At 36.9% G+C, this 18741-nt stretch overlaps 1 protein-coding gene across 2 annotated transcripts in view; it reads right to left on the bottom strand.

Annotated features, from left to right (window-relative positions):
- MAST4 (microtubule associated serine/threonine kinase family member 4) overlaps positions 1-18741 on the bottom strand; it is a 308421-nt gene that overhangs the window by 155515 nt on the left and 134165 nt on the right. For both annotated transcript variants that reach the window (XM_042804476.1, XM_042804477.1), the window contains exon 5: positions 6548-6579. In XM_042804476.1, coding sequence (XP_042660410.1) covers positions 6548-6579 — 32 coding nt within the window. The remainder of the gene's footprint in view (positions 1-6547; positions 6580-18741) is intronic.

The following is an 18741-nucleotide window of genomic DNA, read 5'->3' as shown; positions in this document are numbered from 1 at the left end:
TTCTGCCAGTGTCTTGCTGTGACAAAAGGTGCTGATAGAAACAATAACACAGGGCTATAAAAGGGAGACAGGATTTTTGTATCTACCTGTAGCAAGAGCAAAGCATCACAAAATCACTTTCAGAGAAAAAAAAAAAATCCCCTCAACAACAGCAGTAGAAAACTCCTGAAAGTTAAGGACTTTAATCTACTTGGTTTGTCAGAAAGACAGAAATGTGGTTATTGAGCACCATACAGTATACCAACTATAGCACACTGCCACCAGGGAGAAAAACAGCTAAACATGCATGTTCTCATTTAACACAAGTGCATACAGAAGAAATAGTGCTAGTAACACTTAACACTAAAGCATATGCATCCTAAGAATCAAACGTGGGCTACAGAAAGTAGTCTTCTCAGCACAATCCATCCATATTAGAATCAAGAGATTCATTAGGTGTCAACAATAATTCATCTACCCCACTTTCTAAATTTCAGATAATGGCAATCTCCCAAATAATTTAAGACATATTAAGTGGTTTTAAATAGTGACTAGTTTTCTTTTCATTATTAACACTTTGTTGTTTATTAGAAAGGTACAGGATGAGTATTTTGGACACAATCATTTGAAAGTCCAAAGTGGAGTTTCCAATTATTTTAAATGCAGATAAAGCTGAAGAAAATATGTGGATAAAATTTAAATGAAAACTAAATGGATGAAAAAGATAAGTGGTTCTACTTTGAGGCCTCTAAAGCATAAGACCTGCTCAGCTCTACCCACAGCTTCCACTCCTTTCAGAAAAGCTCTCTGGTCTTGACGTACAGTTTAACAGTACTCTGTTACCTGGTGATGCCAAAACAGTTACTCTTGCCTGTGACACTGAAAAAGTAAACTTTTTTTTTTGCTACTATGCCTGAAAAACCCTAAACATGGATGCAACTAACCCAACAGAAAAAAAGTTACTCTTTTCTAGATATAATTTAGATCAGCAAACTAAGTCTATTGCTCTAACACATGGGCAAACAGTGATTAAAGCACCTGATGAATATGTAATGGCAGTGGAACTTTATGGATAGGTGGATTCATAGCTAAGCATAAGCTGTACCCACAGTACAGACTGCACCACCCAAGCTATCCAAGTCTGGAGACAAAAAGGGCTAGCTGCTGTCAATCGTGGCTGAGAAGCCTTCTTGCTTACCCATTTTGCCCCCTCCACTTCCTGCCAAAGGTCAACACAGTACAGAGATACACAACAAAGACTTTCCTGGGGGCAATCTTACCCCACTTCCCTTGTCTAGGCATATAGAATTTCTTAAACTACCATCAGAGAGAGTCTTCTATTAGCACACACTAATTTGCAGTAAAAGTTCCTGCCAACAAAAGATATGTGACCCTCAGCTACAGAGGCAGACACTCTGAAGAACAAACTGATGTAAATCTCTATACTCTCTGTTCAACAATGGTACTTATCAAAACACTCACCTCCGGTCAACTTGTTTATTTCATCTCTATACAAATATGAACAGCAGCAGCACCAAAGTATATACAGAAGAATTACAGCAATACAAATTTCCAGTTCAACACTGTTTCACAGCATGAGGAACTCACTGCTCAGATTTAGGCGTAACTGTTACATACTCTGTAGAAGTCTCTCAAAGTATCAGTTTCTCTCCTGTAGTAATTTTAATGGGATATTTCACATTAAGGCAGCCAATTTCTCTCAGTGAATACTAGATTGCAGAGGCTATACCCTTTCAGAGAGAAAAATCCAAGAAAGCCCAAAACTGTCATAAGCAGAAACTATTAGGAATAAAAATTCAGTAACTTGAGTATCTCAAGACTGCATCTTGAATAGCTTTTATAATTAACATGGAAAATATTTAATTTCTCAAAAATCTAGTACTATTGGTAGTGATCTGTCTGAAATTGTTTAGATAATATTTTCCAAAACTAAACACTATTTTCCAGAACCTAAATGAAATTTCTGTCTTCAGATATAATGAATCAAATCTGAATTTCTGTGCTTTGCAAATAATATACCACAACTTGTGCACTTTCAGCACAATAGTGCCCTTCTGCAAAAATAGATTCAGTGAAAAAAGCTGCAAAGCTGTATGCATAAGCATACACACAGGTCCTGAAACATACACACATAAGACACAGGAAGCAACAGTCTTACATGTTTTGGGGTGGTTGAAGGCTTTTGTGTTATTTTTTAATTCTTCACTGTTATTCAAAATTAATGTCCTTGACTGTCTTTGACAGTTGAGTCCTTCAAGCCACAAAGAGGCCTACGCAATTCGGGAGATAAAACTCAGAGACAGATGTTGGGAGAGAGTTAAGCCTGTATAATCAATGTATTTCACTTTTGAGGTTTCCTTTCGGTGCTCTGGCACACCATCTAAACAATTTTCCTTCTCACAGGTCACCTATATATATAGACAATTTTTCATGGATATCTCTATTTGTAAGCATACATATATACATGCATACAGAAGGTGTCAAATTCCAGTTTTGTCCACCTGCATGACACTGGCCTCAGAGCTTTTTGTTTTGTTTTGTTTTTTAAAAATCATAGTTGGTATGATTTCATAATTCCATTCTACTCAATTTCTCATTCCCACTTTTCCCCTGAGGTTAATTGATAGTCCATATTTGTCAGTGACAAAAACTTTCTTATAAAACTGTTATTAACTTTCTTTAAATTTACTTAATTAGGCCCCTAAGTAAGCAGTAGTTTTAACTAGTGTTTCTTTTGAATTCTTGTCTGGTTACACTCCTGTGTTGCTGTTTTCCAAGGATATCAGCTCCTTCACTGTAATGCATAAATGAATTTTATGAAAATTTGGTGACCAACTTTGACATTTCCACAGATGCAAGCAGATTATATAATTGCTGCTACTGAACTAGGTCCATATTATATAATTACAGAAAATAGTTTGGGAATGTCAAGAGGGCAGATGCAGCAAAAATAAATATCTAAAAGTTACCTACCTCTGAGTTAAACTGAAACTGACAAATGAAAGAAAAGAAAAAGGAAATAGAACTGATTTAGTCTGGGAAAGTCAGGTATTTTACTTCTAGGGCAGGTCCTTTAGCCACTGAAGCTCTAAAGAAAGGAGGAACCTCCTCTACCTACTCACTTACTCCCTTGTAAGTACTGCTGTTTCTGAAGGCTCCTCTCCACCTCACAGAAGCCTGTTGTTAAATCATTTTTAGAAGAAGGGCATTTTAAACCAGAATGTGCCTCCTTAAAGCTGAGTATAATTTTTATGCCACAGCCTTTGAGTTCATGCCCTCTCTATCTGTAGTTCTCATTTTGCTGTACTCTGTGGGTATGGGGAGGAAACAAAAGAGAGTAAGGACATTGATACCTTAAATTCAGGGATGGAAACTCATCTCACACAACTTATACTGAGAGATCTTCTCTGGCTACCTACTCCAGCTACATACACTCCGAATGTGTAAAGGATAGGGATTTTTATATGCAATCAGGCGTTCTCTGGCTCATGAGAGGGTCTGCAAGTTTCATACACAGATGTTAGCAACACTTAACTCCAATCAAATTAAATCTGTATTTCTGGGTCTGACTTAACATTAAGCACGAATATCTCCCTTGATATCTGGAAGTGTTTGATGAAAATAAACAAATCAATAAAAATATCTGAACAACATATAAATAATCCATCCCTGTAGTGGCTGCATGCAAAAATACACTTAGATACCATTTTCTGATAGAGTTGTAAAGTAGGAGAGTAACAGCCGTGCAGGTTTGCAATCACATTAAGTTTATAAAAGGTCAGTCTTGCTGCTGGAGACAGCCCTAGAGAAAGCTCCCAGCCATTCATTCTGCCTCCATGCCACCACATCCAGCTGCACAGTCAAACACACTGCAGAACCCACCTGAAACTAGTTGTTACCTGGATCAGTTCTGCTTGTGTCCGCACATGCACTTGTGCCAACACAGCCAAGGGGTGCTCTGATAACGGAAAAGCTCACTTCTTTCTCAGCCAGCATCTCTTATCTCAGTTTATGCCAACTGTGCTAAAATTAAATTTAACCTTTAGGAGTTGATGTATAACAACTATGTAAAATCAGAATTGGGTTTCATTGTAGGAGGCCCACAAAAAGCTTAACTTATTTCATGAGATCCAAAATAAGGCCTCACAGCCACAGACAATCTGGGGAAGAATGAAAAAGTTAAGACCTCTCCCACTCAAGTTTCCTTCACTTTATGTCCTCAATTCTCTCTCACAGTCCCTCCTACAGCACATCACATTTCCCATGCCTCCTTTTCCAACACCTCTTGATTCTTTCTTGACTTCTGCCACCAACATGCCTTTAACCTTTAGTCTTCTCTTTCAAAACCACGAAACAGTTTCATACTATCTGCCCTTACATCAGCTGAATCTTGTGTAACAAAAAGCAGGAAGCTGTTAGTTTACAGAGAAGTCTCCATATTTGGACTGATCAATGGTAACATAAAAAGATCAGTGACAACACAGGACGTATTTAACTGAAGGCAATTGGGCTTGTAGGTTGACAGTCACAGAACTAGACCAAAAGGTCAGCCACTACGTGGAGTAACTCCACACATGGCAAGAACGTATGTGCTCGAGGGTACAGTCAGGCAGATGAATGGCAGATAAGGTTCAACAAGTAAACAAGCACTGCCAGGTAACACCACGTGTTGGAATGGATGCCAACAGATATTGAACTCAGAATAACAGCTAATGCACAGGTAGACTCATCTGCTCATGGTTTTGCTAGCTGTAAGTCAGCATCACCCTCTTTCATAGCATATCTGATCAATATAATAAAAGAAACCCAAGTACCACTTCTGCCATCAAGTTGAGCACACAGCTAAGTAAGTCCAAGAGCTCTGGCTGGTTCAGCAGAATAGTTAGGGAAAGGCTATTATTCCGTATCAGTCAAACACCACTTCTTTTCAAACAATCTGTTACTCTGTATGCTTCCTGCCAAATACCCACCACCTTTCCATATCATCATGTTATATATACACCATATTCCATCCCACTGAGACTTAGAATCAGCAGCCTATGTTGTCATAGAAAATGTATTTTTAAATTATCTGCATATATATGGAAAACAACTCCGTATGGTCTAGCTGGTAGCCAGTCTGAAAAAATAATGCAAGAGATAGAAAAGAAGCTGAAACGTTTTGCACGCTAGCTCTTTGAAATATATGCATGGTGAATCATAAGCAAGACACCTTTCTTCATGCATCCCTCTTTCCTTTCCTCCCCTGATTGTATCATACAAGAGAGTAAGAGATCATTTCAAAGAAGGGGTGGAGGAGGTGGGGTAGGGGTGTGAGTGGCATGAAGGGAGGGGGGGATGTGGGTGATCTGTACCAAGTACCAGTCATTCATCAATTCAAACCTCACTTTCCAAGCTTCTTCAATAACCAAATACTTGATGTAGAATTAGTTTTATATTTTCTCAGCTTTTCTTAAATAATGGGTTTGCTTACTATTTAGTATAAGACTTTTCATATGTCAGAACCTAAAACAATAAAGTCTTTTCCAAGTCAGCAGATGTCCTACGAAGTACAGAGTTCTGATATGTCAATTAAGTCAGAACTACAGAGCACTTAACTGCATTTTCCCAGCAATTACATTTTGTTTTCACATACCTAACCATACTATCACAAAAAGCTACACAGCACTATCAAGTTGAAAACAAGGACAGAAAAATAAAACCAAGGAACTGGCCTTCTGTGCAAGGAATTAGGGTTTTAGTCACAACATGTTGTCACAGTAACACAAGCTTATTCAAGCACAGCTATAGCCTTATCATCCATAGGTATTTTTTGAAAGAAAGTAGCAAGTGAGCAGATTGTTTCTTAAAACATCTTGCTATGTTCTTATCCCAATACTTTCTCAATAAATTACTAATAAAGAACAAGAAATAAAACAGATACAACTAAAACCAGAAGCTTTGAAACCAAACAGCTCAAAAACACTAGAAAAACAAAGGCAAGGTGCAGAAATCTTATCAAAGCACAACTAAACCACAATATCCGAATCCATACTATTCTAACTCAGTAACAATTTTTACAAGAATATACAGTCTTTACTTCCACTAATCAATACAGTAGCTTAACAACCCTACACATTTAGAACTCATCTGTTCTTTGTTCCTACCTTTTCATTCACAGGTCTGATCACAGAATTTTATAAGGAAACAGTTTTACTTCCATGTCAAGTTTCATTTATATCATTCATGAAGAAACTAAATTTCTTCCATGATTTTTAATAAGAAAAATCTTCAATACAAAACAGAAGCTTCAAAATATGAACTTTTTGTCACTTTGGAAATCCCTCACAATAAATCCTCTAGAAGAGGGGGATGGGCATAAAATGCCACTGCACAACCGATAGGTTTTCATTTACAATCTTAATTTCTTTGTGTGCATTTTAAGGCAGATCAACTACCACATCTAACCTTTATTTTAAGTGCTCTGAAAAGACGACTAGCCTACTCAAAAACTGTCAAAACTACATACTATACCGTGAGCATGACAGAAAAAACTTCATATACTTACAAATTTCCTCTTCTTGGAAGGCTCAACTCCTTCTGCAACAGAAAAAAAATTACACTGTATTAGGAATAAAACATTTTAATTGGAAGTCGCCTTTTTAAGACAAGTCCTATAATCCTCCCATCCCACCAGTAGCAGACAGATAGACGTGGTATATTTGGAGTACAATAAAAGACGGTACAGATTTTACATGCACCATCTTTTACTTGTTATCTTCCATTCTTATCTGAAATATTAACATTAGCAATGGGAAAAGTCTGGGCCCTTTTGTAGCAGCAATATTAAAATATTTCAAACAACAGACAGATGTTATAGAAAAGCCTTACAGTCAGAGCTATGATGCACTGGTAACAGCATTACAATTTGCAAGAGTCAGATACTAAGTTCTTTCCAGCTTCCATCATTTGCAAAAGTTGTTAACAACAGGATCAAGACCTAAATAGGTGACTATCACCACCAAGCTTTCTGTTCTTTAACACAAAAAAGATGAGGTACATAACAGTTCTGTCAATTATAAATCATCACAACTTATTATAATCTTCTGCAAAGTACTAGCATCATAATAGAATTACTGCTGTACAAATATTTCTACAACTTTTGCCAAGAACAGCTGAACTACTGGTTATAGGACTGACAAGATAGCCTGCTAGCCAAACAGAAATTGCAAACAAACATTTTACTAGCATTTTCTTGTAGAAGAAGATCCATGAATTTTTGCCCACCAGAAATAAGCATAATATATATACCCATAAATAGATTATCTTGGTTTGTATAAATCACGGAATAGCTGAGGTTGAAAGGGACCTCTGAAGATCCTCTGGTCCAACCTGCTCAAAGCAGGGCCAATTAGATCAGGTTACTCAAGACCACATCCAGATGTGTTTTGAACACCTGCAAGGATGAAGAATCCACACCCGCTCTGAGCAATCTGTTCCAGTGTCCAACTACCCTCACTTTTTTCCGTTTCTCACATGAACTTATATTCTGAATCGTACATTAGTTAAGTTGTCTTTGCAATTATGTCCAGCAGGGAGCACCATCTGTGTTTAAACAAAGGGACAAGTCGTCTGACCTAGAGGGTACACAGACTGACACATTTAAAGTTGAAAAGCATCACAAAAGACAAGGTTGCACATGAAAATGATTCGAGATATGTAGACAGATGTCTTTAGTCACTCCATTGCATTATTTTATGTTTACTTTCAATATCCTCACAAAAAGCTATTTTAAAGTATCTAACAGACACTCAGTTTCTATTCTAGAAGTTATCGAAGGGAATAGTCAAAAAATTCTCTCTCAGAAGTGAATATATATATATATATGCATGATATGTATGTGTGCACATGTGCTTATTTCACATAGCGTATAAAGTTATATGTATCAACCAGAAAAGGCACATGAAAATACAACTGAATGGATAAAAATAGTTCAGCCAGACACCTTAGAAAAGGCCATAAGGGAATGAATAATTATGTATTCTTTAGAGACTTTTAAATGGTGTACAGTAAATAAAGCCCAGGCTGGTAACTGAATGATAAGGATTAAAATATCAAGTAGCTGCTCAATTCCTGAGCACCGCCCATCCTGTTCATTGAATGAGGCAGGAAAAAATAGTGTGAAACAATATAATTAGAGATCATAACGCAAAGGCATAGGAGAGCAGAACTAGGGGCCTTGGTAACAAATTCTGGCACTTCCTAGGAAGTTCCAGCAACTGTTCAGAATTTACAATTTAAAACAACATCTTTTAACATAACATGTGCTTACATACAAAAGAACAGTTACACCTGCATACAATATTGCATTATGAAGCTGAGTAATTCCCCTAAATTTAAAATGTCACATTCATCATGAACAAAATGTAACTGCAATTTAGAACCCACGTACTTCCCTTTGTATGTTTTTTTTCTTTAATATTTACAATGCCATTGTGTTCTATTTCTAACATAAAACTTTACTTGTAATTCTAGGTACTGTCACACTGTAACAGACTGCTTGTGGTCGAACTGCCAAACTGTGTGAGCAAGAATCATACTTAGTTTTGCACCCCATTTAAGAAAGTCACAACATGTACTTTAAATTTGTTTCTTATGATTCAGGTCTTTTTTTTTTTTTTTTTTTTAATCAGAGTATTTTTTTTATAGTTTATCATTACAGCAGCACAGCAAATGACAGACACTGCCTTCTGTAGACACTTGAAGTCACATTAATCTCTTGGCCCATTCTCATCCATGCCATCTTGAAGCACTACTTCTGACTACAGAATAAGACTCCATAAGAGATGATTCACAGTAATGATTTGCTGGTGAAGATGTTAAAAACTGCTAAAATCTCCCCATACAAAGTAAAAAATGAACCAAAGCACCAGGTATGTAATTCATACAGGAAGCTTGACAAAAATGCAAATAAAGCATTTGTAAGGGTGAATTTTAAAACAGTATACACATAAACAAAACAAAGAATGAAATACAACAAATATCCTTTTTGAATAATATTTATACCCTAAATTTTCCTATAGATCACAGCATCAATGTTAATATCCAGGGCCACTTCTCTCATGCTTCTCAAGCTTGAGTATCTCCAAGGATTAAAAAAAAAAAAAAAAAAAAGTAACTGAAGCTTGTTTTTCTGCCTCAGATAAGGCTGAATTTTTTACAGCTCCTACATGATTTTTTAGTGTCACTTACAACTCACTTGTTCCAGGGATTTTTGCACGGTCTGAAGAAATTATCAGATTATCAATTGCGTCAGTACACACTTTCTTACTCCAGAAAAGGCTCACCAACATTATGCTAGCTTTGTAATAGTACAGCCGAGTTCCACAACTGCTGCTACACAAAGCAGGTGGAAAAAGTGTAAATATGCTCTACACATGGGGCTAGCCTATATCTTAGATTAATAATTTATTTCCTAGGTACATAAAAACCATCTGCACCATTCTAAAGCTAAAGATGTCATTTTCACTCCGTCCCTCCCAGCTGTTTTACTCACAGCCACTGAAGACAGGGAAGAGCAGAAGTATACCATACCAAAAATCACTCAGTTCTTCAGGCTTGCAATGCTCCAGCTCAAGATCTTGGTTACACTGCAAATGCCCTGTAACAACTTCACAGTTTTCTGGCACCGCACTGCTTCCTTTCTGAAAGTCTCAATAAGAGACTCAAAAGACCAGCTGTCCTACTTCCACTGCACAGCATCCAACACATACAGACAGCTTAAAGTGAAAAGTTGGTGGTGTAAAGACTTTCAGATCACATACTTAGCAGGCAAGCCCCTGGAGTATTAAAAAGAGAAAAAGATGCTTTCACTACCACTCTGCATGTTTCTCAGGCACCAGCTCTGCCCCAGAGGACAACACTATGCTCTTTTGTGCTTGCCCTGCATGGAATCCTCTGGCCAGTTCGAGCTGGGCTGGTTTTAGGGCTGTTTCAATCCACTACAATAACACAAAGCAGACTTAATGGACCAGAGACTCTTGCCCTTGAGACCCTTTGTGTCACAAAAATCGTGGTCTGAAAACATAATAAACCTTGCCTCAGGTTCAAGAGATGTGTGTGCAAGCTGTGCCAAATTGCTGCGATGTTGCATTAAGACCCATGTGTACTGAATTTAATTGCAGCTATCATTAATCAGTTCAAACTCCATACCCCGCACATTTTACTATCAATAACACGGTTTTACAAGCACAGATGCTTTTTGATTATTTTAGTAATTACGAATCTTCCTCTGGTCCTACACATCTATAAGACACTTCAGTATGGACAAGATCAGTCAATAGACCAGAGTGCATATACCCAGCCTTACAAAGAAACCACACTGACCAAATAAAGCACATTGAACTTTATTCTGGGCCAAAGTCTTCATCTCACTAACTAGAAACATGGTTGAAATAACAGAACGATGCAAAAAGGTTTAAACAACAGAGGTGACTTAGGAAACACTAACCTTATCTCACTTCTTATAAATATTACCAGCAAATTACAGAAAAATTAAAATATTGTATTTCATCTCCTATATGGGAGGAGAAAAGATGCCATTAACTTATTTCTTGTTGCTGGATTCAATTTTAAAGAATCAGTAAAAAGCTAACACATTCATAAGGTGCTAAAAATATAGCTAATGTCAATACAAGTTGATTTTAGAACCACAGTAAATTTGCTTCATCTTCCAACAACTGCAGTGTTCAAATATTCAAAAAGTCTTATCTTTTAGAGTTTTCATTTCTCCATTAAGTAGTCTGAAAAAATGAACCTTTTCAAGACAAATTTCAGTAATGCATTCTTCATCTGGGGAGGTGTTAAGTGTGATAAAATTAATATGAGGGGTTTTTTACACTGTTGCTCTGCCCATCCGTCATAGGCTGTAATCATCTGAGGGCTTTCTGGTAACACTTTAGATACTGCATTAAGAACAGGTTAACATTGCAACATTAACACTGTAGTAATAACAGTAGGAAGAAAAAAAAATATCAATGGCACACAATTCACCTTTTTATCATAATCACTGACAGCAAGAGTTACTGCTTTGACAGATGACTTTGGATGATCTTCTTCTTAAGCAATTACTATGGTTTTGCTGAAGAAAAGTTGGGAGATGACAGCAAATGTTGCATTTGGATGTGGGAATAATGAAAAAAAGCAGAGCAAGTAACATAGTATAGGATTGTTTTGATCTACCAGTAAAAGGAGTTGCACTGTGCAAGGGCTTTTTACAAGCTGATCTTGAACTCTTTGTAAAATTAATACATCAAGCCATTGTATTAATCCATTCTAAATACCTTTTAAGTGAGGCAGTGACAGGTTATGCTTTTTATTTGATTGCTTCCAACTTTACCAACATTCAGTTCTTCAGATGCATGGAGCACATTACCAAGGGGCTCAGTGTGGAGACACATCAACCACCTCAAATGCCCCAGTGTTAGCCTCTCACACCAAATGTCTCTCCTACTGTAAATCTGTTTCTCTGTCAAAGCTGTCCTTTGCTCTTAGGACAACTTACAACATTTCCTGGCTCCAAGAACAGTAAGCCTCTGCCTCAGAAATGGTTTTCTATTAACACAAGGGTTGAATTTTAGGAATGACTAAATTTCTAGTTCAAGGCAGGATTAACTGATTTTCAGAAAGGTGCAGGAAAGTGTTCAGCTCTTTCTTTGTCTGTCAAGGTGTTCTCACTTGAGTTTGATATCTTACAAAACAGGTGTAACTATAAAATTGTTCTCCCTTCCAGATGATCCAAGTGAGCTCATGTCTGGATCATCACTTTCTCAGAAATCTTAGCCTGAACTGACTTGTGCAAGACAAAATTCTACATTCACTTTGCTCGGGAAAATTGTACCGATACCTTCTTCACTGGTAACATAAATCCTAGGCAAGATCACCGTCTTTCCCTTTCCACACAAGATACCAAAGAGTTAGGCACTATTAATGCCTTACAGTAAAGTCTGATGTTCCACCTTTCAGCTGAAGGCTTTCATATTCTTTCTAGTCATACAGAAGCAGCCAGCAGTTTACCAGCATTTTTGCTTAGTGTGTATCCTCACCAATTAAACAACAAGTCATTTCTTCACAAGCATTTTCATGAATAAAAATGGCAACTTCTGCATTGGCAAGCTCTGGCAAGTAAGACTCTTCAGTTCCCCATGTCACCTGCAGAATGTTCCTTGGCACAGAACACATGGCTTCTTTTGAGTATTTTTGAATGTGCATTTCAACGTACAAAGATATTATTCTGCATGGTACCTTACCCCCCTCACAACCCCAAACATTAAAAAAAACTTGTAAATAATGAACTTGAAGCTGCAAATTAGCAACAACTACTGCAGATTGTAACAGGGGACATACTGTGAAAGAGGCAGTGAAACTCAGAATAACCAGAAAAGGTCACCTTTTGTCTAAATCAATATTCTGTGTTCTATACAGTTCATTTTTATCTTCTCAGTTAACTTCCTAGCTTTTGTTACAGGCACAGCTAACTGTATATTTCAAAGCAGAAACATATCTGTACGTCAGCTCTATGGGTTCTGAAATGTGATATAAAAGGAATACCCAGGTGCCTACTTAAAGCTAGGCATTACCAATTTAAATGCAAATTAACTGGATCAAAAAGAATGCCAAACAGGGTACATATAAAAAACATACAATAAAAAGAAATCAATTGCTTTATTATGTACAATACAGCAGCAATTTAAATAATCTATATGCATTTTCCAATAGATGAAATACATACAACATTAAGATTTATAATCAGCTAGACTCAACTAAGTCAACAGTAGTTAAACATGTTTTGCATCAAAAAAACACTGATTGCTATGGAAGAAGGTGAGACATTTCAGAATGATCCCATGAATTAACAGTAAGGATTTTTCTATGAGCCACATCATAGTCCAAAGTCTTTCCAATTATGTGATTATGGGAATGTAGCAACCAAAAAATTTGCACAGAAAGAATGACATTGTTTAAGAGATACAATTGAAAGTTTGAACTAAATTTTTAAATACATTAACAGAAAGCAGCAAACAACTCCTAAACCAGAATGCACTAGTAAAATATAGTGAAAAAATATTACTTTAGGTTTGTTGCCTGCCATGTTGCATTCATAGTCGAACTTTTTAAAAATCAATAAATAACCATGTTATTTAATGAAAAAGCGTGAACATTCTGAATGAACTTTCCACCTCAAAGTATACAAAAACATTTAATCTAACAGTGTTACAAAATCCATGCTCTATTCTGATATGCTGTCATACAGTCTATGTCACTCCTTGGCAAAGTACCACATCACCACATGATGAATGGAGAAAGTGCATGGACTGCAAAGTGTTTGAAACACCAACACTAAACAGATTCCAGCCAGCAAGTTCACACGAATATTCCCATTTTAGGAGATTAAGAGTGCTACCATATACTAAAGGAAAAGCAAGTGAATAAAAAAAAAAAAAATCACACAAGACACAAATGCCAGCTGCTGGTACAACCCTTCAGCTAAACAAACATGAAAAATTATAGTTTACAAGAACTGGAAAACCCTGAATCCACTTTCACTAAAACCAGGAATTTCTCTAGGTGCTGTTTGATTCTGTAGGTTCTTTCATCAAACAGAAAGCAGCAGTTTTTATATGGCCATACCTACACAGGATTTTACCTACTATTAAAAAGAAAAAGAAAAAAGCAACACCACAGCATGCAGCTGCCAGCTTCGACACTTCTTGACAATACAGTTGCTGGAGACCATTATGCCCACAGGAATCTAGTTACCTTCCTCTTCCCAGATGCAAAGCATGTTTTGCATTATACAATGTTTTATACTATACAACAAGTATGTTCAGCAGCTGCTGCTAAACTCTGTTGAAATCAGCAACTAGAAGATAAAATGATTAAGCCTGCCTTCATCATGAAAGAGACTTGACTTCTCTTAGGCTTTGACTGTAATTGTTTTTCTTAGTCATTTTGCACAGAAGGGGCTAAAAAACCTCCAAACTTGATTATTCGTTTTTTCGAGGACTGACTACCACTAGCAAAACACAGGCCTTGCTCAGCCTTGACATCATCAACAATCATCAACTGGAAGAAACAATGTGTGCTGAAAGGGAAAAAGTACACTGGAACTAAATTTTAAGCCATGTTAATCAGAGGGATTGAGTCACAAGAGTTCTGCCAAGGAACTCTCGCCCCCACTGTGCCCACTCTAGAACCCACGGACCTGAGCTCTGCAGCTGCAGCTGCTCTTCACACACAAGGGTAAAGAGAAGATTTTGGGCCACCCAGGAACAAAAGGCACAAGTAACTCACTTTTTCCCCCAAAACATCACATGGAACAGCAATTGCAAAACACTACTTCTTCTCTTTCATCAGACAACAGAAATACCTCTTTTGCGGAAAAAGGCTAATTTCTACTTGCTTTTTTAATTATTCCAGATCTTCTGCCCCTTACGCAATTAAAGGTCTCAAAATTGGTGATTTTGCTTAATGTTGACATTTTAAACAGCATTTCTAAATTCAAATTTGATCAGTTCGGCTGACCCCACAGCTTACTGGTAATACACTACTCTACTGATGTGGAAGAAAGGTTCAAGTTCTAGGGGAAGGGTCACACTGGAAAAATTGAGACTGTCTGGAGACCAGTAAGGTAAATATTAACCCCATTTGTGAAAACAGCTTAATCAAAATGAAAGCTTTATTTTTTCACTTCAGAACTGTGGTCACATGTTTCTCTCAACAAGCTTAAATTCAATTATTTTCTATAGAGCTTTAAATGCCCTGAAAAATTTGAAAAATCACACTGGTGGCTGCCACTCCTAAAGAAGAGCCCATTCTAGCTTAGGGAGCCACATTCTCAAGATCTTTTTGTCTTTGTCTCTATTATAAACATAAACATTGCTCTTTATGGGCCTTCTTAACATGTTTCTTGCCTTGCCTCCTGCTTGCTTGCCACACTTACTGCTGAATCACAAAAGGCTACTATTGCTATTTCTCTTACCTTATGGTAGGTAAGAGGACACCCCCACCACCAGCTGTTGCACAAATATTCAATTACTAGTCAACACTCCAAAACAAGAAAAATTGATCTCCACTTCTCCACAGACAAAATGGCAAAAATCCCCCCAAAACGATCCTTACAGAAACCACACTGCTCTCCCTGCTGATATCCGGGTTCTTTAACTAGCTGCAATCTCAATTCTGAGTATCCATTGCAGGGAAGACAAGGAGAAACTGATTTTTTTCTTTGGAGATTTGAAAGCTCTTTTTAAGTATTCCTTTCCTTATCAGAAAGGGGTCATAACACAAAAATTACCAGTCTGCTACTTCTGTTTTCATCCAAAAGTCTCAAAATGTGCCCAACAACAGATATATCTGCTGCATTAATCACAGATCTAAAAACTCTGATGCAGGCAGGAAGCTGGTGTCTGGCAAAGATCATGTTGAGGCACAACCCCAGCTTCTTAATACTGAGAATTTCACTGGAAAAATCCTTGACAAAACAATGCAAATTACTAGAACAGTGCTGAACCACTGTGTATAAGAATTTGTGAACTCTTGACATTAAATAAATCACTGATTCAGCCTAGGCAAAGTTTGCAGCAAAAAACACAGTGGATAGACAATCCTCCTTACCTACAGAAAGCAAAAATGTAAGGGTGATCAATCCTTTTCCACAGTTTATATCATTACTTGGTCTTTCTGTACCTGGTAGGATTAAAGTCAGATATATTTTATTGTTTTTGTTTGGACTACTAACTTTCTACATAAATTGAGATTAGGATGCAGATAGTCTTTTGGCTTATTGCCATTTTATATCCAATTTCATCCCCCTTTTTGTCCAATATGGCACATGGATTGTTCAAAGTCAAACTACAGTAAATCACGAGCTACTGTATTGTTTGTTCAATCATTACATTTTTTAAATTCCCTTTTACTTCTGACTGATAATCAATCCTATTTATAATTTCTTAATAAGGCTTAACAGGATAAGTGAAGGTTATTCAAATTTATAGTTTGTATAGTATGTTTGCCTGCAAGTTTCTGTTAGGAAATAACTACTAATTAATGGGAACAACTTTCCAAAGACCACATAAAAAAGGATTAGGACAAACACCTTCAGTTGTGCATCTATTCAACATGAAACAAAGCTTAGAGTAGCCAACGATGGTTTCTACTCTACACTTTCTAGTTTTTAAGTCAGCAGTAGGCAAGCCAATTCTAAATAAGAGTCTGTAGTAGGGAATAGTATAAAAAATTCCTCCTAGTTCTATACTGATTCATATGAGTCATATGGTAGGCTAAGTCCAGCAGCTTTCACCTTTCCTGCAGTCATGCCACCAAGATATTTGAGTAAAGGAAAGCATCAGTGTATTTTCCACTGTAATTTCATTAGTGAAGGTAAGTACATGCAGAAAAAAAATAGCTCTCTGGGGGAGAAAAAAACCCTGTCTTTTTGATGACACAAATCTTATCTCAATATGGTTGAAATACCTCCCATCACTTATTGTGTCGTCGTCCCACACACACACACACACTGCCCCAGTTCTTGGAAAACATTTCAAATTCTAGCCCATAATTCTGTCCCCATTACACCCTTTTATTTGTATCCACACTATGCAGACATCCCACACCTAAATGAGGATGTATGTCCACTAATTTAACCATATCTTAAGACTAACTTCACATTTCTGTAATATTCTTTCACATACATACTGGCATTTATGCTAGTCAACAATTTGTAATACTATTTCTACCACAGCTATTTCTATTTTTAATCAGTCGGGAGGCATGCAAGTACTACTGGGATAGAGGCCACACATTTGAAGTAACAGCTGCAAACATCTAATTATAGCTTCTACAAAACTAAAGTTTTAGTAAGGAGTAAAGGGAGTACTGTGAATTTATTCTGTTTCCATTTTGGGGTAGAAGGTTATAAAATGTATCTAGTACAATTAATATTACACTACTGACAGACTGATGTGTTCAGGAAATTAATTTTATAAGGAAGACAACCTTAACTTGCCAAAGAGAGGAGCAGTTCGTAGTATCTGACTTCAAACTATCTTCTACTTCTATTTATACGTCTGCCAGACTGTCTAACCTTTGGTAAACATAACTTTCTAGAAATCAATTGGCCAACAAATCAAACTTTATCAGCTGTTGCCAGAGAGGAGTGCTAGGGAATAGTACTTCTTTCTCTGCACTTCTCTGCCTACTAGATAATTTCTTTTTCAAATGAGCAGATCTTATGATGAGCATGTTACAGTAAAACCCTACTCTTAGAGTAGGCTCTTCAGTTTGTGTTGAGTTATGGCAAAAAGCCATAAAATTCTAAGAATTCTTGTGGGTTTAAAACAGGCTTAAGGTGTAGCCTAGCAAGATATACAGTAGCATCTGATCCATCCAGCCATTTCTAATTGATAGCTATAAGCAAATAATTATTTTTACTGAGGCTTCCCACCCATTTAAGATCTCCAGTCTAGGTTTAGCAGGTGGAGACATGGTTCTCAACAGCAAACTATTTCTTTACAATTACAAGTCATCAGACACTGAGGCAGGAAGAGAAGAAAACAGTTCTAGAAAATTTTTATCAGCTTAGAAAGTAGAACATGTACAATAGTGACTACTTTAACTCCAGACGTTACTTCATAAGCAATAAAATCTGTTTTTAAAAAATCTTTATTTACAGATGCTGCAGAAATTTTTCAGTATGAGTTGAGGAAACATTACTGTGCTCTCTAACTAATTGATAAGGTATTCACACCAGAATGAATTAAAACCAAACAAATTCTGCCTCTAGTGAAATGTCCTCTCCACAATCATCTTGGAGTTTTTCATTTGATTCATTCTACTGTAAGTGTTTTTTCCAAGCTCACAAAATTCAAAGTAATCTTTGTTACCTACAACTGTTTCCAGTTTATATTGGCAGCCTATCTGGAATACAGCTTTATTCTTATTGTGTGTTAAAATATAACAAGAGTTTGAAAATAGTCTGAATGCTTTCCCTTGTAACTCCTTCTCAACCTCCATACTCCCATATCAAATTGATTTTTATTTGACTGTTACCCTTCCCACCTTTATAAATGTTTTAGTTCGTCCTTCAGATCATTACTCCTGAAGCACTTTCTTTAACATTGTCTAACTGTGTTCATATTTGTTACTCACAAAGAAGTTCTAGCAAATAAATTATTAAGTTTCTGTTTAAAGGCACCACCAAGTAATGTAATATATGCAGCAAAAGATACATAGAGACTACATCAATACTGGTTTTATACATGTCTGAGAACAAACCCTGCTCTGTGGGTCAAAATGGACTACTTAGAATCCACAATATTTCAGCATCTTTTATACCATCTATACTGCTTATTAGCTAGAAGATGCTATGCTGAAAAGGCTTGTTCAGAGCTCTGCATCACCACAGAGCAGGCAGAAGCTAGCATGCAGGAAGCACCGTACCCTTTGATCACAGAATAACTCGAGCTGGAAGGGACCTCTGGAGGCCATCTGGTCCAATTTCCCACTCCAAGCAGGGCTAACTTCAAAGTAAGATCAAGCTGCTTAAGGCCTTTCCCAGTCAAGTTCTGAATACTTTCAAGGATGAAGCCCTCCAGGTAACTTGTTCCAGTGGTCAAGCACCTTAATTGTGAAAAATTTATTCCATCTATTCAGATTTTCCCTTCTGACAACCTGTGTGTGTTTCATGTTTTTGCAGTGCACCTC

Source organism: Tyto alba, unplaced genomic scaffold, assembly GCF_018691265.1.
Source record: "Tyto alba isolate M040663 unplaced genomic scaffold, T.alba_DEE_v4.0 Super-Scaffold_42, whole genome shotgun sequence".
NCBI classification, from domain to species: Eukaryota; Metazoa; Chordata; class Aves; order Strigiformes; family Tytonidae; genus Tyto; species Tyto alba.
The sequence above is the reverse complement of the archived record's forward strand: the minus strand, read 5'-3'. Positions and strand labels throughout refer to the sequence as shown.